The 23,403-nt window shown below is 28.1% G+C and overlaps 1 protein-coding gene across 10 annotated transcripts in view; it reads right to left on the reverse strand.

Annotated features, from left to right (window-relative positions):
* LOC123264115 (alpha-1,6-mannosyl-glycoprotein 2-beta-N-acetylglucosaminyltransferase) overlaps nt 1-21,085 on the reverse strand; it is a 30,431-nt gene extending 9,346 nt beyond the window's left edge. The window contains exons 1-5 of one of the 10 annotated variants that reach the window (XM_044727209.1): nt 20,742-21,085; nt 4,403-4,432; nt 4,071-4,163; nt 3,406-3,589; nt 20-439 (exon numbers count right to left, since the gene is read on the reverse strand). In XM_044727209.1, coding sequence (XP_044583144.1) covers nt 20-439; nt 3,406-3,589; nt 4,071-4,163; nt 4,403-4,409 — 704 coding nt within the window. In that variant the 5' untranslated portion in view covers nt 4,410-4,432; nt 20,742-21,085. Of the gene's footprint in view, nt 1-19; nt 440-3,405; nt 3,590-4,070; nt 4,164-4,402; nt 4,433-13,878; nt 13,941-13,994; nt 14,429-20,063; nt 20,085-20,741 lie in introns of those variants that run through there. The other 9 variants (XM_044727212.1, XM_044727208.1, XM_044727211.1 and 6 more) reach the window with 9 other exon arrangements.
* Nucleotides 21,086-23,403: the final 2,318 nt, after the last annotated feature.

The following is a 23,403-nucleotide window of genomic DNA, read 5'->3' on the forward strand; positions in this document are numbered from 1 at the left end:
TCACTATCAAAAAACTTACTGTTTTTTATCGATATTTCTCGGACAATCATTGGGATCTTCTCCGGGAAAAGTATTCGGGTGTGTCTGAATACTGTAAGGATAAAAAATCTGCATAACCCTGCAGAAATCGACGCTCTGAATGAGGTAATTGATGTCTGGGTTCCAGACATCGTGGCTGAAGATCAGCAGGACATCCTCAATTCCCTTGGCTTGGGCCAAGGACACTATCAGATGCCTCAGGTAGGTAAGTCTCGAGTGCACTTGTATGACAATAATTGGGGCGTCTGTTCCCAAGGGCCCGAAAATATCATCATTATAGATCTTTTGCTCGCTGTTGAGCTTCGCTATCGTTGTTTTAATGTCCCCGATATCGAAGCTCGTTCCGTAAATACCCAGAGTTCCATTTGTCTGGGAGGAATTTCTTCTGTCTTTTAAGAATCTGGAAAAATATTAAATATTAAGTAATTAATCAACAAATAGGATTTTTGAGTTAATTTTTTTTAGAGACCTAGGGGATACTATTCTACGTTAAGTTATCAAAAAATTAGGGAAATCGGTTGATTAGTTTCCGAGTTATAGTCATTGCAAAATTAAGGTACAACCCAAAGCGCGGCAGCAGAAAAATTTTAATTGCCATTTCTGGAATAAGGATTGGATAAGAAAAAATTATAAGAGACCTTTTTTGTAGAAAATTTAATTTCCTTTAAAAAAGGTAATTGTAAATTTTTCGTTATCTCTTATCATTTGCACAAAATTTTCATTTGAAATTCAGTTTTAACCAAGTTTGATTACACTGTTAAAAATTTTTGTAAAATTACAATCATATTACAAAATAAATAATAAGTAAAATTACAAATCAGTGTATAGCAATGTGAAATAAAATACAATTCATGTTACACTGATAGAAGGATTTGTTTATAGTTAAAAATATTTGTTAATATTTGACAAATCATTTATTAGAGACCACTTTTTAGTCCTTAACAAATATTTCTTAGTATTTAAAAAGATTTATTAATATTTAATAAATGAATATCAGATTTATTAAATACAAATAAATCATTTCAAATACTAAGAAATATTTGTTTAATACTAAAAAGTGGTCTCTAACAAATGATTTGTTAACTATCAACAAATATTTTTTAATGCAAATAAATCCTTCTATCAGTGTATTTTCCAACACCTGTCAGGAAATCTACAAAGATGTATTGTAATTTTACAATGTTCATGTATAAACCTAACACGCATTGTAATATTACAGAACCGTCCGTCAATTTTTAAGATAAAGCTTTTTAATTTTGCAGATATTATTTGTGATCTGATTCAGCATAATTGCATGTAAAATCACAAAAAAATATTGTAATTTATAGTACAATAATTTGATAAAAAATTTAAAAAGCTTTTTTTTTATTTTTACAATTTTTATTGTAAAATTACACAGTGCAATGTAATGTTACCAGACAATTTTAATTATATTACACGAATTGTAATTCTACTTCACTGTTTTCCAATTTTAAAAATAATACTTTTCAGTTTTACAAAAATGAGACTGATGTATCAAAAAACAACAATGTCGTTCATATTTATTTTTACTAATTTTTAGTCTATGGTTGTTTATTTGTAATAATAAATTCGAGGCATCATTTATCTTTTATAAATTTTAATACTACGCTCAAACGATCATTTCGAAATCAGTATATTTGAATGAGTATATGTTAGACTTTAATTTTTATAATATTCAATGAATTATAAATAATGTAAAAGTTAGTTATTTTCCATCAATAAACAGCATTAAATAAAACAAATAATGTAAATAATAAATAATAAGCCGTAATGCTCAATCACCACATAGGATTAGCTTATAAGAATAATGAGATGTTAAACCACCTATCGGTCGTACGGCGTAGGGCGTTATAGGTATCGGTCTGGCAAGCGCGCGGCTCGGGCTCGATTCTTAGTTAGGGTAAATATTATTTTCACTTTATTATCATCTGAGTTGTAAAAATTAGATCTGCGTGAGATGCAAAATCTAGTCAGCGCTTCATAAAAATAAAATAACAACAAATATTAAATCGAATCTTTCTTTTTTATTATTTAAACTGAATGCCAAACTTCACCACTACGCATTATGAGTTCTCTTTTGTGGTAACTTGTTTGTCTAATGGTGCTCAATTAAATCAATAAAGTTAAATCAATAAAATCGAGAGAATTATTAAGTCGTTAAATAAGTTCATTATATGTTTATGTACTTATACTATGTACTATATTAAGAAAATTGTAATTAAATTGTATTTTTCTGTTTATACTTGCCATTCGGCCACGGCCTTGGCATAAATAAATGATCTATCTATCTATCTATCTGAATTAAATTCAAGGAAAGTATTGTAATTTTACAAACTTAGCTAATCTAAAAATATTTGTAAAATTACAAAACCGTTTTGTAAAATTAATAACCTCACAGAGCTATATATGTTTTGTAATATTACTAAACCCAATTCTAATTGTAATCCCAATTCGAATTGTAATTTTAAATAAATGTTTTGCCTATTAGCTTTCAATACATTTCTTGTAAAATGACAATAGAAATTTTTAACAGTGTAGGCTACGTGTTTAACAAAGTTTAGAATTAAAATTCTGCACGGAAAAAAGTAAAAACTGTAAAATTTACTCGGATTCCGGTTAATTTTTATAGTTTCAAACAGTACAGTGGACATCGGGGTGGCAAAAATATAAATATTACAGAATTCTGTTATATTTTTTTTTTACATTTTTCTTATACACATTCTACATTAAGTTAACTCAATGTAGAAAGTGTAAAAGCCACAATTTATAAGTTAATATCGAAAATAAGAGATTAGTAGCTGTCACTATAGCAAATACCGACTCTGTCATCTTAAAAAATTATAGTTTCAAACAGTAAAAATTACCGTTTCAATATATAGTCCATTTTATGAGGAAAAGGGGAACTCAGATGAGGAGAAGGGGGTTTCAATCTAGTAGAGTTTAACATTTGAAACAGTAAAAATTCTGCTCTTAAAATATATATTTTACCAGTTCAAACAAGTCAATAATTATAGTTTCATTTTTAGCGTTGCGTTTAAAATTTACCATTTTACTTTGTAAATATTGACGTAGCTAGTATTGGAAGTTCAATAACTGTATTTTATATTTTTCACATATCATGCGATCATTTTTTAGGTTTTACTTATTATAAATTGACTGTTATTTATTACAGTTTACTTTTTTCAGTGTGGGTTGAATAATCAAAATTCGGAAATATTACTTAGAAACTTTCTCATAGGAAATTTAATTTCCCCTTTAACCATTTAGCCAAAATTTACTGTTAAGATAATAAAACCAAGAAAATCGTGAATTTCAAAATTTTGGAAATTTTCAAAAAAATCTTACCTTTGGAGTTCCTGAGGTACTAAGGCGTAAATGCTCTCATTAATCGACGACTGGCCAGAGGAATTTCGCCCCGTCAGACTGATAACGTGTAGCTGGAGCCAAAGGAATGTCGCGAGAAATACGAAGATAAGCGTTCTTATGATTGTTCCGCGGCCTGATCTCGCTCCTCCAGCTATCGTTACTCCTGTTAATAATAATTTATTGTAACTCATGCGGGTTATGAAAAAAAATTCCTAAAAAAATTCTAGAGGGCGCTAGGATACATTTCTCCATAATATATCGTGGGCAGTGCTGAAGAAAATTCTTAATTAAACTAATTATAAAAAAACAGATTCTAGTAAATTAAATTCATGCTTAATAAAAAAATTTTTTTCTTGCTAATTTTTTACATTAACATTAACAGTAAAATTACTAATTAAATTCTATAAATATTTTAGCGACTACATATTTTACGATAAACCGCTTAAAAAGTATTTCCACCAGCACTGGCACTAATCTGCAAGCTTGTGTTTGTGTATGTTAATATTTAAGCTTTAAAAGCTTTCTAACTAAAATATTAATATCAATAAAAATGAAAAAAAGTTTTTTTTTACAAAATAAAAAAAAAAATTTTATTATAGAAAAAAAATTAAGAAAACTAAAAGAATTGTCAAAAAAAAAATTACCTCGTATTATTCCATTTTTTTTTCTTGTATAAATCGAAGATACTGAGTAAGGTTTTACAAGTCCACGTTCCACTAGGGAATCGTTTGGTATTCCTACATTAAAATTTATCTTTGTACTTTTAACTAAGTGGTAATTTTTAATTAAAGAAATTAAAAAAAAAAAAAAGAAAAGATAGTGGGATATTTGAATACAAAAAAAAATAAATAAATAAATAAAGGTTGTACTGTTTTGTTTGTGATGATGATTATTATTATTATTATTATTATTATTTTTTTTTTGTTATTATTATTATCATTATTATTATTATGATTGGTAGAAAGTTTTTAATTACCTCTCATACTGGCATTTCTGATTGTTATTTCTGAAACAGAAAAAAATGTTATCATCATTATTATTATTATTATTATTATTATTGTTTTAAATCAGATTAGTACAATACACTGGATAAAAAAAAATGACTTGATTCAAGAAAAAATTTTTTCTTCAAAATGTCATTCTTGTTTTACGTAATTCAATTCTCTTAATTTAAAAAATTGATTCTCGAATCAAGAAACTTGGTTGTTTTAAAATAAGATATATATAACTTCGCCCAAGAATTTCTTTCTCTTGGATTAAGATAGACGGTAACATTGGTCCAAGATATTACTGACTTGTTCCAAGTATGGCGTAACTCTTGAATTAAAGTATTATTTTACTTGTTTTAAGCAGATAAATTTTTGTATTTTTGCTATTCTCTGTATTAATAAATATTTTTCGGCATATAGAGAAATACAAATTTTTTTACTTCAAAGTTTTTTTCTGACAAACTTATAACATTATAAATAAAAAAATTAGGAAAACGGTTGACCTTAAAGGCCATCCCTGCAACTTCCCGCTAATTCCGTTAATACCTGGCCGCTTTTTTGAGCTCTTCGAGCTCAAAAGTACAATCTGTGTGTTGTTTTAAGCTCTCCGAGCTCAAAAAGATACCTTTTCTATGCTTTTGAGCTCTTTGAGCTCAAAAGTCTGATAGAAGTTTCATAGAACACTATTTTTTGAATGTTCATACCGCAATAACTTTTGAATGAATGAACCGATTTTTACGCGGTTGGCGGCATTCTACGTAGTTTTTTAAGCCTTATAAATAATTTCTAAGTTTCAATTGGTCAAACTAGAAATTTCGGAGTAACTCTGAAAAAACACTTTTTTCGGTTTTCTTTCGTTCACGATATCTCTCGAACGAATCAACCGATTTTGACCGGATTGGCGGCGATTGACGTGGTTTTTCAAAGTTGAGAGCTGATTAGTTTTTGGAATCGATCGGTTGAGCCGTTTAAAAGTTATCCCAAAAAAACCACTTCAGAAAAAATTTGTTTTCCTACTTTTTTTTAGATTTCTCCAAATTTCTCAAAATCTATCGGTCCGAATCGGTTCAAATTAACAGGAAATCTAAGTTTGGCGAAGCCCTTTCGAATGGCACCAACCGCGATAAAATCGGTTCAACCGTTCAAAAGTTATAAGAGGTTTACATACTTACACACACACACATACACACACACACACATACATACATACAGACATAGTGACACCCTCGCGGGAATAGTCAGGAAAGCTTCCTAGGACCTCAAAACGTCGAGATCTGATGAAAACTCGATTTTCGAAAAACGGGGTAAAACCAATAATTTCCCGATTTTTGAAAATTTTCAATTTTCTTAGCGGGAAGTTAAAAATTTGTTCTTGAATCAATAATCAATAATTTTTGAAATGAAATAAAATTATTCTTCATTGAAGAGAATCGTTTTTGAATAAAGAATTTACTTGTATCGATCGAAGATAATATAGTCTTGAACCAAGTAAAAATGTTATCGATCGGAGTGATTAGATCTCTCACTTCAAGAAACATGAAATCAAGACAAGAATTTCTTGAAATAAGACAACCAGTTCTCTTCAAAATAATTTTCTTGGAGCAAGAATTTTTATCTTGAATGAAGATGTTTTTTTTTTTTTTTTTATCAGTGTGCAAAAAATTTGCGGAGTTTCATTTTTTATATCAAAATTTTGGGTTAAATATTAGAGATACAAAAAAGTGATAAGAAACTTTTTTTGCGGGAACTTAAATATTCTACAGAAAAATTCTCTATCAATTTTTTTATATCTCTCATTGTTCATATAAAATTTTAATTTGAAATTTGATTCTTAGCGTGTTAAGGCTAATTGTTAAGAAAAGTTAAAATTCAAATTTTAGGTTAAATATTGAATATACAAAAAAATTATAAGGAACCTTTCTTAAAAAAAATGTTTTTATCAATTTTTCTGTATCTTTAACCCTTTCACTAGAATTCAAATTTTAAATTATAATTAAAACTATTTTATAACTTTAGATAAATATAAAGACGTCAGCTGGTTAGAACACGTTGATTAAGAATGTCAATGCAGCGAAAAAAAAATTTTAATTTAAATCAAAGCAATAATGGGGTTAATATCATACTACGGAGGCGTTTGTCGTCTATTGTCTATTATCCGTTATATTTAAAATTATCAAACGCATACTTTAAGATAATTGCGATATTGAATGCATGTGACACTCTATATAATAGAACACTATTTATAATATTATCCAGACGCCGGGCGATAATGAGAAAAAGTATAAAGTAAACTGTTTTTTAATCTCTTTGATATTAATGGCGCTCTGGAGGCTCATTTTAATGAAAGTAAATTCTTGTTTTAAGTTATGGAAGTAATTAATGTTTAAAGTATGATTATGAATATTATATAGAAGAAATTAATTTATTATTATTATATAATAAATGAGATTTTCTAGCTCATTTTTTGTAGAAACCTAGGGGACACTATTTTACGATAAATTTTCTAAAAAGTAAGAAAAACGGTTGAGTAGATTAAGAGTTAAAATAATTGCAAAATCAAGGTACATCCCAAAGCGCGGAGTAAGAAAATTTTTATTGAGATTTCTGGATTAAGGATTGGAGATACGAAAAAATTATAATAAACCTTTATTTTAGGAAATTTGATTTTCTACAAAAAATTTCCTCAATTTTTTCGTATCTTTTATCATTTCTTTGAAAAATCGACTTAAAGTCATAATCATTTATTAAATACAATTTTAAACTTCTATGACTATGATTATGATTTTTGAGTAAAAAATTAGGGATACGGAAAAATTGATAAAGACCTTTCTGATAGCAACTTTAATTTCCGATAAGAAAAGTCTCTGTGAATTTTTTCGTATCTCTCACCCATTAGTCAGAAAATCAATTTGAAGTCTTAACTGACAGAAATTTAAATTGCGCGTGTACGCGCGCGCTCTAATCCTGAACCAATAGGGAATTAGAGGTCACTTTTTTTTAGGTAGATTACTTTAGAAATTTATTTATTGTAGCCGGTCTCATGTCGTAATTTTAAGAAAATTTTGTCATAATATGTTTTATTTAATCGAGTAATGTCGAAAAATGGAATTGGCTCAAAAGTTTATATCTGTATTTTGTGATATATCGCGTCATGTAAGCAGGATTGCGCCCACAGTTCTCAACTGATCTTTATGAAATTTTGTGGGCTCATTCCGTGGATCAATACTAAGATCAAGTTCGAAGATGAGCTAAATCGGTCAGTTAGTTTACGAGTTGTGGGTGTTTCAAAATTTTTTTTATTTTTAAAAAATTTTGGATTTCGTATATTTTATGAAAATAATTTTCCAGGTGTAAAAGATAAACGGAATCTATTAAATTTATCTCAAACTTTATTCAATTACCTTCAATTTAAGCTATTATCGGTCTAGTTTTGATGATTTTTTTAATCAATTCCGTGATTTTGAAAATTTGAAAAAATTTTTCAACGAACGTGTTTCGGCCCTTTTTCTTTAAATAATTTTTAAGCCGTAAAAGTTAGCTTAAATAAATTAAATTTATTTTAAAGTTCACATGATTATCTTTTATTTTAGCTATTATTCATCGACTTTTGATACTTTTTTCAATTTATTTCGTAGTTGGGAAAATTAAAAAAAATCAAGAATAAATTAATTTTTAGCTTTTATCATCAAATGACTTTCATCTGTTACAAATCCTATTTTTTAGGTAGATGTCTTTAAATATCTATTTGCTGTAGTCGGCCTCATATTGTTATTTGCAAAAATATAATAAAAAATAAATTTTAGGACATTATTGCATTTTACTAACGTGTTTTTTTTAGTCATCAATTTTATATTATAGGATTTATCATACTAAGTTTTTATCATTTCTATTGATTTTAATCACAAGGACGGATCAAGATAACGATTCTTTTAAGAAGTTGGCATTGATACCAAATCCAACAAATAATAAATAATTTATTATTTACTATACACCATGTCTATCAAATAAATGTATTAAAAATGTTTATTATAAACTTTTTAGTAAAATAATTGAGCAGCTATGAATATTTTATGCTGTTTCTAATCTAATGAGACTAAAAAGTTTTAAAAGTTTGATCGGTTTTTAGTCTAGTTAATTTGTAGATGGACTTTATGTATTGTTTTCAAATTCAATATGGAATCTTATACTGTTTTTGTTCTACAATTTTCACTCTAAATGTTCGAAGGCCAAAAGTCGACTAAGATGGTGACTTATAACATTGATGGAGCACAGATAACCGTACTCCAGCATCTTCATCTTCAGCTTCTTTTGCTCACTAATTTCACCAAATTACCAGATACCAAGTCCTTGTAAATATTGTATAATGAAAATATAAATATTAACTACCCTAACACTATTTTGAAGCTATATTATGAATTATATATTGTTAAAAATGAATTTAAGAACTATTTGTTACAATTACATATAACTATTATATGCCTAATTAGGATTAATTATTGTTATCTTAATACTAAGACGTATATAATATTGTAACACCGATAAACTTTAACTCTATTTTCATATAATTCTTTTCTTTTTATATATATATCAAATGCTATTATATTTAACATTATTATTTTGGCTACATGCGCCCCTCACATTTACGTCAATGTAACTTTCTGTAACCTTACAATTGGCCCTACAGGGCTGTTAGGTTTATAAATAAAGAAATAATAATAATAATAATAATCTGTTTTTGATCTACAGGTGATCAAAAACCGACTAAAAATTATGCAACGTTTTGGTCTGTTTTTGACCTTGATGCGATCAAAACCAGTTAAATGATTGTGACAAAAAAAGTCTGATTTTGGTCTTGAAACAATAGAAAACAATTTTATTATAACATTAAAAATGATCTGAAATTGGTCTGAATTGGGAATAGTACGGGCAAAAACAGATTAAATTTTTATATAAAATAGATACACATAATAAAATTAAATTGAATGAAAAATATTAAAAATTTTTATTAATCATAAAACAGACTAAATTTTTTCACCCGGGATTGTCGACTCACAAGAGATCTCTTGTTCATTATTATTATTATTATAGATAAAAATAATAATAATTCACAACTGAAAACACTTGTCATTTGTACTGAGCCACTTGAAATCTTTTCAATTAACACAAAACACTTGGCGTCAGTATTCAATAAGTTTTTTTTTTTTTTTTTTAATTATCTCTTGTGTATTTATATTTATATTCATTCCGTTTCTAGAACAAGCCACTATTGTTCTATTTAATAAAATGTTTTTTTTAGATAAAAAAAATTTATGCAAATTTATGGAATCACAACGTAAAAAATGGAGTACTTGAGAAAATTAAAATCTACTGCAATAATGATAATTTTTTTTTTTTTTTGTATTAAACAATAGAAGTACGACACGACATTCTAGATTCATCTAAAATTTTTTTTTAATTTAGAAAAATTTGTCAGTTGACATGTTTGTCAAGTGCACTGTAACTAATTTTTAGTTTTCTAATTACTAAATTAGTTTTATAATTAAATGCAAAATAAAATTTTTGAAGTGAAACTTCTTTAGAATCGTTGTGATTTCAAACCGGATGCAACGAAAAAACGACAGGTAAGAGACACAAATACAAAAATGTGTAGGATGAAGCCAGGGGAAAGAATGAGACAGAAATATACATACAATTTGTATATTATCGGTCTCTCCTCTTTGTGCCATACTTCGTAGCGTCCCCACTCCCGTCTTCTAAGCATAGTCGCCTGTAATTTGTGAGCCAGAGCGAGAGAGCAGATGTCAGTGTGTATGTATATTGCACACTGTTTAATACGTGCTTGTATTTGAGCATTTAACGTGTGTAGTGCATGTGAAAACTACGTGAGCTTACTGTACACTGTACACACTGCACTGAAGATAAGTCTTTCAAAGTTGCTTCCTTTATCAATTGAAGTAGCCCAACAATATAGATCACTTTTTAAATATGTTCGTGTATTGATTATCGATGAAATTAGTATGATTGGAGCCGAGTTGTTGTCCCAAATAGATTCAAGGTTAAAGCAAATCACCGGTAATTTTGAAGTCCATTTTGGTGGATTAGATATAATTTTGATTGGTGATCTACGTCAACTACCGCCAGTTCGTGCTACCCCAATTTACAAACAAATAAAACGACAAATAGCAGGTTCAACACTATGGCGAGGGTTGAAATTTTTCGAACTAAACGAAGTTATGCGACAAGCTAATCAAAGTTTTGCAACAATATTAACAAAAATTGGTAATGGACAGTTGTTAGATCAGGAAGAGCTAGATTTAATTGAGTCACGGATTTACTCTGAAGAAGAAGCTGAGAGACTTTGTCCAGACGGTATACGATTGTTTTTAATAATCATTCAGTTGCTGAATACAACAATAAAATTTTGAATTCTATAGAAGAAAAAGTGAATTCAGAGGCAACTGATATATATATTGGATGTAGAAATGTTGAACAGCAAACTTCTATGCGTCAAAATTACATAAAATGTCAACTATTGATACAGGAGGTTTGCCATATCAAATTACATTGGTTTTGAACAAACCATACATGATAACAACTAACATCGATGTATCAGATGGATTAGCAAATGGTGCGACGGGAAAATTAATTTTCATTGAATATAATGACAAAGGAGAGATAGGTCGTTTATGGCTAGAATTTCCAGAATCTCCAAAAATCGGAGAAAAATTGAGAAGAAAGGCAGCGGCATCAATTCAAAAAAAATAATCTTCATCCACTGGCAGTACCAATAGATCGCAGAACATCATCTATACCACTAGTACCTAATAAAACCGTTATTGTAAAACGTAATCATTTCCCATTAGTCTCTGCATGTGCAATGACGATTCACAAGTCCCAGGGAGCTACTTTTGGTGAGATTGTATATGAATATGATAAATCACACGTTCAACAACTCCTGTACGTCGCATTATCACGAGTTACATCAATAAACGGCTTATATCTCGTTTCAAAAAAATGATAAAAAATTTTACCATGGCCGAAGAGCGTCAGTATCTACAATTGATCTACAACATGAATTTCGAAGGCTGAACTTGAATCGACTTGAGACAATTACAAATGTTTTATATGATTTCTTAAATAAAAAGAAAAGGGATGTCACTGTTTACCTTTAACTGTCAAAGCTTACGAGCTCATGTACAAGATCTGCAACATGACAATATAGTGTCATCGTCAAATTTTTAATTCTTTCGGAGACATGGATGAATAATGAAGATATTGTAGACATTCCAAATTTTAATATTGTTGTTAATTACAAAAGACCACGTACGAGGGCAGGCGGAGTAGCAATTTATCACAACGTAAATGATGGAGCCCGTGTTGTTACGCCACAAATGGATCTCAATGCACAACAGCTAGAATCATTGTCTGTTCAGCTTTCGAAAGTTGGAGAAATATGTGCCTGTGAGAGCAGAAATGACCAAGGAGATTTAATTTTGATCGTAGCAATTTACATCTTTCCCAACCAATCAATAAAATCAGTTATTGAATTTATACATGAAAATTTGATCAAATATACCCCAGAGGTATCGCGAATTCTCAAAAAGAATTATGATAAAATTCCGATGATTTTAAGTGGGGATTTTAACATAAATTTTGCATCAGATACAGCGCTTCCTTTGATTGAGTTTCTCGATACAACATTTTATTTAAAAATGTGTAACAATCGCACTCAATCAACTACAAGATCAAAAACGGTAATAGATGCAGTGTTCCAAAGATATATCAACCAAATTGAAACTAAAATATTTGTATCGTATTTTAGTTATCATAAGCCTCTTGTATCATTTGTTGAAACTGAAAATATGGAACTTGAGTAATAGATTATGTAACATATGTTAAATAAAATATAAAATATCTTTTAAAATTAATCAAAATACTTTCATTTTTGAACAATTAAACTTTGTAATTATCCTACCCTTGTTATAAATATTCATCTCATTCTTTTGTCGATTCACTGAAGTTTCACTTCTATCGTGTGTGAATCGCACACACACCTTTTTTTGATCATTATTATTGTGAAGTAGCGGTCTGAAAAATATATTAAAATTTCAGAAAAATCGAATTGGTAGATCTTGAAATATTGACAAAAAATTAGTGCATTGATTCTAAATGTCAATGCAGTGTGAAAAATTATTTTTGAGTATCAATATTAACAACATATTAAAATTTTAGAATTTCACTGCTGACATGGATAGATAGATATCTTGTTTGAATATTGAAAAAAGCAATAAAAATGCAATAATAAAAATGCAATAATGTGCTAAAATTTATTTTTTATTATATTTTTGAAAATAACGATATTAGACCGACTACAACAAATAGATATTCAAATACCTAAAAAACAGGATTTGTAACAAATGAGTCATTTGATGATAAAAGCTAAAAATTAATTTATTCTGGATTTTTTTTTAATTTTTCAAACTACGAAATAAATTGAAAAAAGTACCAAAAGTCGACGAATAGTAGCTTAAATTGAAGATAATCATGCGAACTTTAAAATAAATTTAATAGATTTAAGCTAACTTTTACGGCTTAAAAATTATTTAAAGAAAAAGGACCGAAATACGTTCATAGAAAAATTTTTTTTAATTTTCAAAATCACGGAATTGATTAAAAAAATCATTCAAACTAGACGAATAATAGCTTAAAATGAAGGTAATTAAATAAAGTTTAAGATAAATTTAATAGATTTCATCTATCTTTTTACACCTGAGAAATTATTTCCATAAAATATACGAAATCCAAAATTTTTTAAAAATAAAAAAAATTTTGAAACACCCACAACTCGTAAACTAACTGACCGATTTAGCTCATCTTCGAACTTGATCTTAGTATTGATCCACGGAATGAGCCCACAAAATTTCATAAAGATCAGTTGAGAACTGTGGGCGCAATCCTGCTTACATGACGCGATATATCACAAAATACAGATATAAACTTTTGAGCCAATTCCATTTTTCGACATTACTCGATGAAGTGAAACATATTATGACAAAATTTTCTTAATACTACGACATGAGATCGGCTACAACAAGTAGATTTCTAAAGAAATTTACCTAAAAACGATTGCATTGATTTTGAAAGTCAATAAAGATTGAAAATTTAGTTTCACGTTTTAATGTTGAAAACATATTAAAAATTCATAAAAATCGGACCATACGATCCTAAGGTATTGACGAAATTATAAGTACATTGATTTTGAGAGTCAATGCAGTAAAATGTTATTAATCGCCTCAAGACACTTTCAATTTCTAATTTGGCTTAATATTGAAGAACATAATTGATTGATGTAAAAAATAATACAAGTACATTGATTTTGAGAGTCAATGTAGTCTTGAAACGTTAATAAACACTATAGATACACTTTAAATTCAATTTTTGCTTTATCTATGCAAAAAATTACCAAATTTCTCGAGATGTCGACTCAAAAACACTGCATTGATTTTGAGAGTTAATGCAATTTTTTTTTTTTTTCAATTTTAAATGACATTCAGGATGTTTTTTGATCGAAATTCTTACCGGTTCAAAAAAAAAGTCGTGTTTGTCGTTCTCCATAATCTTTAAAAGAAAAAGGAATACGTAACCGGTCACTAAAAAATGTTCACAAAAAACGATAAATACACATCTTTAAAATTTGCATATTAAAACTTGTGTTTATAACTTATAACAATCACGAGTTATCACGGTTGAAATAGTAAGACAATTACTCAATGAATTATTTTAGTCACAAATTAAATGCACTTGTTTCACTAACTCTTAATGAAGAATAAAAATAAAATATTATTTTATAGAAAATATAAGTGAAAGCATGCTCGATAATTTAAAGTTTACCGGAATGAAGGTCGTTGTTATTTAATAGTATAATCGTGTACACACGACTCTGATGAAATGAAATATATAAAATATATTAAAAAGTAACGATGTTAACTCCCTCCCGGACTGTTTTCTACTGAATCACGGCTGACGGCAGCCACTAGAGTTAACTTGTGTTGTAACAGTTTTAGTATTAGTCTGACTATTATGATTATCATTGTTATTATTGAGAAAAATATGTTTGTTTTTGGCGGGAGTTTACGAGAATCAACGTATCGATTAATAATAAATAAATTAAGATTACACTATCAAATAAATTTCGAAGGAACTTATTCGTTCTATGCGTTGGTTTATTTTGCCTCGTACACTGATAAAAGGATTTAGTACGGAGTACTAAACTGATTTAGTAACAAAATTTTTAGTCATTTATTTGGGAGAAAAAAATATTTTTTATCCATCAATATTATTTGTTACAGTTTAATAAATGATTTTTTTATTCTAAATAAATTATATTGATATAAACAAAGCCTTATTACTTATAAATAAATATTTGTTTCCACCAAATAATATTTAGTAGTAGGTAATAAATATTTATTTTGTAAGTATTGTCGGTAGATGGCTATGCTTTATTTCCAAAGTGATATATAACCTATTCACTGACTCAGATTATTTTATTGAGATCGATTTTGGGAGATATATCAAACTTTTGAAAACACACATACTCCCAAATGCTTATATGTAATTTCTCAGTGGAGTTTAGTTTAAATTTTTTAATTTGTCTATTATTGATATGCTAAAAACTTGTTTAATTTTAAATTTTATAAATGTCTCAAATAAAAAATTATAATTTAATGAGATTCTTTTCTTTATAATATCTTATATTTTCACTTAAAATTATTTGTTTTAATTTTTAACTTCCCGCTAAGAAAATTAAAAATTTTCAAAAATCGGGAAGTTATTGGTTTTACCCCGTTTTTCGAAAATCAAGTTTTCATCGGATCTCGACGTTTCGAGGTCCTAGGAAGCTTTCCTGACTATTTTCACGATGATGTCCGTACGTCTGTACGTCTGTATGTATGTATGTATGTATGTATGTATGTATGTATGTATGTATGTATGTATGTATGTATGTATGTATGTATGTATGTATGTACGCATGCATGTATGTATGTGTGCGTGTGTGTGTGTGTGTAAACCTCTCGTAACTTTTGAACGGTTTGACCGATTTCATCGCGGTTGGTGTCATTCGAAATGCCTTCGCCAAACTTGAAATCCCGCATCGATCGCCACATAGAGCGTCAGAATCGGTTGATGCGTTCGTGAGATATCGTTGTCGAAAAAATCCGAAAAAAGTGTTTTTTTGTAATAACTCCGAAAATCTTGACTTTTTTGATAAGGCCATACGTTGAGAGAATTTTAAAATCGAAATTATGGGTTAGATATTCAAAATATGAAAAAATGACAAGAAACCTTTTTTATAGGAAATTAAATTTCCTATCAATAATAATATTGATAATTTTATCGTATCTTTGATTTTTCAGCCAGAATTTTGAGTTAAAAAACTCACTGATAATTTCTACGAATTTATAATTACCGAAAGATTTATATCAATTATGATTGCAGATATGAGTAGTAGAACATTTAATTAAAACAGGAGTACTCACAATCGGATGAAGTAATTAATAAACTTTTGTTAAAACGCCGGATAACTAATAGAATTTATCGATCTTTTCTATGTGCTACTCTGTACAAGGCGAGTTAAATAGGAAGTATGGGAAGGTATGCAGCCTGCAGTGTTAAAAGACAAAAGCTGGGTTGACTGGAAATTGCTTTTATATACACATCAACGCCTTTTATGAAAACTGATACAATAAAATCACCCAGTAGCTTAGTACAGGTATAGAAGATATTATATATATGATATGCACTTTGGCCTTTTGTCAGCCAATTCAATCAATGACTAAAGAATAGCGCCTCTGACAGTATACAGATGACAGTATACAGATGACAAGTTGACGATAAAAAAAAATTACTGGACATTTTATCTTCAATCTTTACAACCTTCGAACATTCGTATGAACTTTTACATTTTAACGTCACGAAGTAATGATTTTATCAATTATTATCGTTAGTAAGTTGCAGTATCAAAAACATATCAAAATTTCAGAAAAAGCGGATCAATAGATTTCAAGATATTGACAAAAAATGAGTGCATTGATTTCGAGTATCAATGTAGCCTGAAAATTTATTTCATGACTCACTAATGAGAACATATTAAAATTTCAGAGAAATCGGATCAGTCTATCTTGAAATATTAACAAAAATACGAGTGCATTGATTTTGAGAGCCAATGTAGTAAAAAAATTTAATTGTAGATAAAGATTTTAATCCGAATTTTGACGATGATAATAAGAGATAGTTATTGCAAAGTTAATTTATACATTCATTTTTAGTGTCAATGCAGTCTGCGTCGATTTTGAGTATCAATGCATTTTAAAATCATCTTTAAAAGCATAAATATTCTAAAAAGTTCAATTTTGACTAAATGTTACTAACATTTTTTATCAATCAGAGTACTAACTGTCATTACATTGACTTTGAACATCCATGCAGTCTACATTGATTCTAAACATCAATGTAGTCTCGAATTGTCATTATCATTATGAAGATAGTTCAAATTCAAATTTTAACTCAATAATACTAACAAATAGCATCACAAAAATCATTACATTGATTTTGAGAATCAATTTAGTGAGGAAATTTCATCAATTGTAGATGAGAATTTTAATCCAAATTCTGAATTGATAATATTGAGATATTTATTAACATGTTAATTTATACGAATGCATTCACTTTGAGTGTCAATGCAGTCTGAATTGATTTTGAGTATCAAAAAAGTCTAAAATTGTCTTTCCCATCTGAAAGATGATTTTAATTTAGCTTGTGAGTTAATGTTATCAATAAACTCAATAATCAAAATACTATTTTACGATTTTGCATCGTTTTTGAACATCAATGCATTTTAAAATCATCTTCAAAAGCATAAATATTCTAAAAAGTTAAATTTTGATTTAATTTTACTAACATTTTTTTACTAATCAGAGTACTCACTGCCATTACATTGACTCTGAACATCGGTGCAGTTTACATTAATTCTAAGCATCAATGCAGTCTCAAATCGTTATTATCATTATAATGATACTTTAAATTTAAATTTTAACTCAATATTACTATCAAATATTATCAAAAAATTATTACATTGATTTTGAGCATCAATGTCTTCTAAAATCCTCACTAGCCCCATAAAAAATTAAATTTAAGTATTGAAATACTATAACTTAAAAATACTACTAATCAAAATACTCTCTTCGTTACATTGATTTTGAGTGTCAATGTAGTCTAAATCTTCATCTCCCGTGAAACGGCAGTAGCTGTTAAAATTCCGAATTTAAGATATCAATCAAATTAACGGATAAAATACTGTTATATATTACATTGATTCCGAGTGTCAATGCAGTACTGTGTTTTTATTTACAATCACACCGATCACTCAGCCTCAGAAAAAAAAATGACGGCCCACTTAACCGAAACCCGGTCAATAATCGTTGGCAGCAGTTCATCTTCCGATAGAAAAAATGTTAAATTCTCCCATAGTTTGGACGGCCTCCAAATACCACTAAATATATCTAACCTCTGGTGAATATCAATGCGACTTAAATTCGCCATCTATCGTCCACTCAACTCAATACGATATGAGCACTTACTTTATCGTTCTTAACTGACATAAAATGTATATATATATATTTAACGATCAGATTCGAGTGTGACTGCGACTATCGTTAAGTACTGCGGCTAAACAAAGCATTAAAAAAATGATAGCCTTTTTGTTTTTAAAAAGCTGATTGTACAGTTTTGTTTTTTCTTTGATAAAAAAAATTTTTGCTTATAAATTTTGACCTCCTTTTTTTGATTGATTAATTTTTATCGTATAATCGTGTAAATACAGACTGAAAAATTGATAATTTATAGAATTCTCTAAATTTATTATTGCGTAATATTAAATTGTACGAAAAAATAAGTTTAGAAAAAAAAATTTTTACGGCCATGTCATAATGATAATAATAATAATAATAATAATAAGTATGTAATTTAATGATACTTTACGATGATTAATAAATTTATGCTGATTGTATTTTATGTGTCAAGGACAGTCACGGTTTTGTTTCACTACAATCGACCGGCAGTTGTTTTTTAGACGGTTGGAATTAATTTTTAGCAAATTATATTTTTTAATAATTTCCATAGAGTCACGCTCGCTGATTCGAGTAATTAGATTTTCATTTTTTATTAGGATACTTTTGGGTTAATTTAATGAGTACCAGCTGTATTGATTAATGTCAATTATTTATTCGAGTTAAATTTTTATTGTAATTACTATTATTATTATTATTAAAATTACTATTGTTATTGTAAATGTGAGTTTAGTTATTTATGTGATTTAATAACAAGAATAACATACTAGAAATTTAAACAATTTGGACCTGTAGATCTGAAGATATTGACGAGAATCTAGTGCATCGATGTTGAGAGTCAATGCAGTGAAAAAAGTTGTTCACTGATAGGACATCGTTAGCTTAGAAATTTTTTTAGTAACTTGTAACATTCATTTTTGATCAAATTATTAAGCTATATTGTTGCATGGATTTCGAATGCCAATTCAGTCAAAACATTGCAATTCTAGTAAAAAAGACACAGTAAATAGGTTCATGAGCTGATATTATAAGAAACATTGCTAGTTTAGTTATTGATTTGATGTTGCATTGATTTTGAGTGTCAATGCAGCATAATACTCTTTATCCTTTTGTTATAAAATTACTTATAATCAGAATTTTAAGACAACATTTTCAATAACAATAATCATGTATAGTAACAACACTGCATTGGTTTTGAGCGTCAATGTATTATAAAAATTTCATTTTTCATATAACGAGACTTCTAATCAAAATTAGGCCTCAACGTTTTTATCAAAAGCATTGAATTACATTACTGCATTGATTCTGAGCGTCAATTCGGTACATTAATCTAATTTTTTGTATAACGGAATTTATATTAAGTATTTTTTCATTATATGATTTTAAAGAACATTAACCCACACTACTGCATAGATTTTGAGCATAAATGTAGTACAATAATGTCATTTTTTGTATGACGATGCTATTAATTATAATTTTACAATAATATTATTGTAAAAAGCATTGACTCACATTACTGCATTAATTTTGAGTGTCAATGCAACATAATGATTTTCATCATAAAATTACTTATAATCAAAATTTTAAGACGAAATTTTCAATAACAATAATCATGTATAGTTACAACACTGCATTCATTTTGAATGTCAATGTATTAGAAAAATATTATTTTCGTTATAACGAGACTTTTAACCGAATTTCTACCTCGACATTTTTATAAATAGCATTGAATTACATCACTGCATTGATTTTGAGCATCAATTCGGTACATTGATATCATTTTTCGTATGACGGAACTTATATTTAGAATTTTTCCTTTATAATTTTACAATAATATTGTTGTAAAAAGCATTGACTCACATGACTGCATTGATTCTAAGCGTCAATGCACTATACAAAGCTTATTTTTATAATGACGAGACTTCTAATTAAAATTTCACCATAATAATAATAATAATAATAATAATAATAATAATAATAATAATAATAATAATAATAATAGCATAACAACATTGACACATACCACTGCATTGATTGTGAGCTTCAATGCACTACTCAAATTGTAATTTTTTGTATAAGATACATTTACTCAAAATTTGAATGTAACATTACTTCACAACAAATTAACATAAATTACAGCATTGATTTCGAGCGTCAATGCAGTGCGAAAATAATAACTTCTTAACCGCACTTCCGATCAAAATTCAACCACGATATTCAAATTTCTACCCCCGAATTTTTCCGACAAATATCACTTCTACATTTTTTTTCGTTTAAAAAAAAAATTCTAATTTAAGACCCTTAACCCATATTCGTGTATCTCCGATCTCCTTACATCCATAAATAATAAACAATTTCAGCAGTCGATACACCCACTTACTTAACAATTCACATCCAATTCCGACAACGTCCCGCAATAAATACAACATTATTGTTATTGCCGTGTACTCAACAAATAGCCATGTATCCATATATCATATGCAAACATACAAACATATATTTAGATATTTGCTAATTTATAATTCTGCCTACTTCATCCGCAACCCGTTCGATAAATCGATCATCCATTGCCATTTAACCCTTGATTTATTATATTAACGTCCTTCTTCCTATCGATCCTTCCGGCAATCGATCAATTAAACCCTTTTTAAATTTTTAACAACATTAATTTTAAATTAATATTTATTTAAATATAACTTACAGACAAATTTGCACCATCACGTATGAGTAAAAATTTTTTATCACTAAATTTAAAAATTATCACGGAAAAAATGTCATTTTTTAAAAATAATTATTTATTTATATTATTTTATAATTAGCACATTTGTCGCACAATTATAATTAAAACTTCTCAATATTTTTCCTGAGAGATGATTAATTATTTGATATAAATAAAAAATAGTTTGTAAATTTTGATAATTATTATTACAATTGATGAAGTCACGTTCTACATCGCGAGCTCGGTAATTCACGGTCTGCCGAGGGAGAGTGTTTTATAATTGGTCTAAGTTGAGGGGTAGTTTTTTTCTGGAGTAGTATAGGTGGTCAGTATGGTACTATTACTGCTGCCCTCTACTTTTTTTATTCGACTGCTAGAGTAGTCAATGACTCCGCCCTCGAGGATAGAAATTTGGAGCGGTGGAGTGCTGACATCTGAAGAAGGACATTGGGGAGTGATTTAGGAAACTATTATGGTAAGAAAATATTTTTTTTTGCATTTGTTGGTAATGGAATTTTGTTTTATTTCGAGGGTAAGGAAGAAAAATTTTAGATTAAGGGTAAGTAATAATAATAATATTAATATTTATTTATTTATTTTCACTTTCGGTATTCATTCTTTAGAGGTGCATAACATTTGTGTATAGACATCAGATAAATATAATAAAATTCAATAGGACATACATCAAGTTAAATAATAATTAGCTAATGCAATGTACAAAGTATAAAGTTTTCCTAAGACTAATTATACAATAATTTGCAATATAATACAATATCTTAATTTATCGTTCATTAGATCTAATCCATTTCTCAAAATTCTTGCTTAGTTAGTAAGTTAGTAACTTCTTTTTACAATCAAGAGCTTTTAGATTATTGGGAAGTAAATTGAAATATTTTATTGCTACAAAAAACGCATTTTTGGTACTTAAAGTTTTATTAATTTTTGGTAATCTGTCTATTACGTGTATTTATCAACCTCTCAGTGTATTAATTTACACTCAAAAAAATAATAAGTTAGCGCATTCACAACAAAACACTGGTTGATTTTTAATTTAATTATCTATCGAAGAGCGAAGCGCTTTTTTGGAAAATTTTCATTTATTTATGCATAAAATGCGTTTTAAGATTCCATTTGTTGTACATGTATGACAGAGATACTTTCGTTTGTCCAATAGAGGGCGAGAGAGAGAAAAAATGTAAACTCTTCTTAATGAAATGTTGTTACTGCATTGACACTCAAAATCAATGCAATAATTTTGGCATTGTTTTATGGTGATTTTCCTTTAAAATTTTGATCAGAAGTGTCAACACAGCAGGAAATAATAACTTTATACTGCATTAACATTAAAATTCAATGTAAATTTTTTTCTCGCTTTTATGATAGTAATATTGCCTCAAAATTTTCATGAAAATGTTATTTATGTAGAACGTGAAGATTTCACGCTGCATTAACCTTTTTAATCAATGTAATATGGTATTGTCAATATCTTAATAAAATTACAATAATATAAATTTATTATATGCAAAAAATTTTTGAAACCTATAAATTGTCCGAAATTTATCAGCAAAACAGTTTTCTAATGATAAAAAAGGAATCTAGAGCTAATATTGCAGTTTTCGGTAGATATGACAGAAATTATCTCTTTCCATTTATCAGTTTTACAATTTTTCAGGATAAAAGAGAGAAATTAACTCTAACTACCGTCAATGTTGTAATTTTTGGCAGATAATTCGAGAAATCAGACACCTTCTTACTCAACATGGACTCCTGATAGAATTCAAGACGTCGGTGTCATTTTTACTGAACTAATCTATAAAATATCGTCAACCCTTTTGATTCTATTCAGCATCCTGAGTTTTAGATTTCACTATTTAAATAAATAAATATAAAACTACAATGGAAACTTTTTTGTTGTTGTAAAAAGACTTAAAAAATTCGGTGTATATACTTAATAAAATTATTATATTCGTCTTCGGAACCATCAGGAAAACATCCGACGTAGGGAGCTGTATATATTTATTATTTTTACTTTTATATCTATACGATTTAAATTTAACATTAAGATATTTTTTTTCCCCTTTTTTTTTTCTTTTATTGACATTTTTCAATTTATTTCTTTTATTTCAATAAAAATGTAGCACGATTTGAGAAAAATATCACGAAAAAAAACCCCGCTTACATCATAGATAAAAATTAAAAAATAAATTATGTAGATAACTAAATTGTATCGGCCTTCGTGTTATTATCTCAACTTTCAAATACCGGTTAATTTCTAAACACATTTATTCGTTCGAGAAAAATCCTCAGTACTTTCTAGTTTCCTTATAATGGCCATTAATTTTCCGCCTGAACAGACTGACTTCTATTAAAAAAAAAAAAAAAATTATTTTTTTATGAAGTTTTCTTATGACTTATGGAGGGAAAAATTGAGATTAATTCTGTCAATATTGGATATAGCTTGGAAATAATGAGAAAATAACAAAGAGGGTAACGAGAGCTTCAAAATGATAATCCACACGCCTGTGATTGCTCATTTTTGATCATATGTGACATTTGTGTTTAACATACATTTTAACTAAATATCGAATGTGTGTGGTCAATACATGTCACATAAGGTCACATATGATTACATAAGAAAAATTAT

This window comes from Cotesia glomerata, linkage group LG4, assembly GCF_020080835.1.
Source record: "Cotesia glomerata isolate CgM1 linkage group LG4, MPM_Cglom_v2.3, whole genome shotgun sequence".
Taxonomy (NCBI): Eukaryota; Metazoa; Arthropoda; class Insecta; order Hymenoptera; family Braconidae; genus Cotesia; species Cotesia glomerata.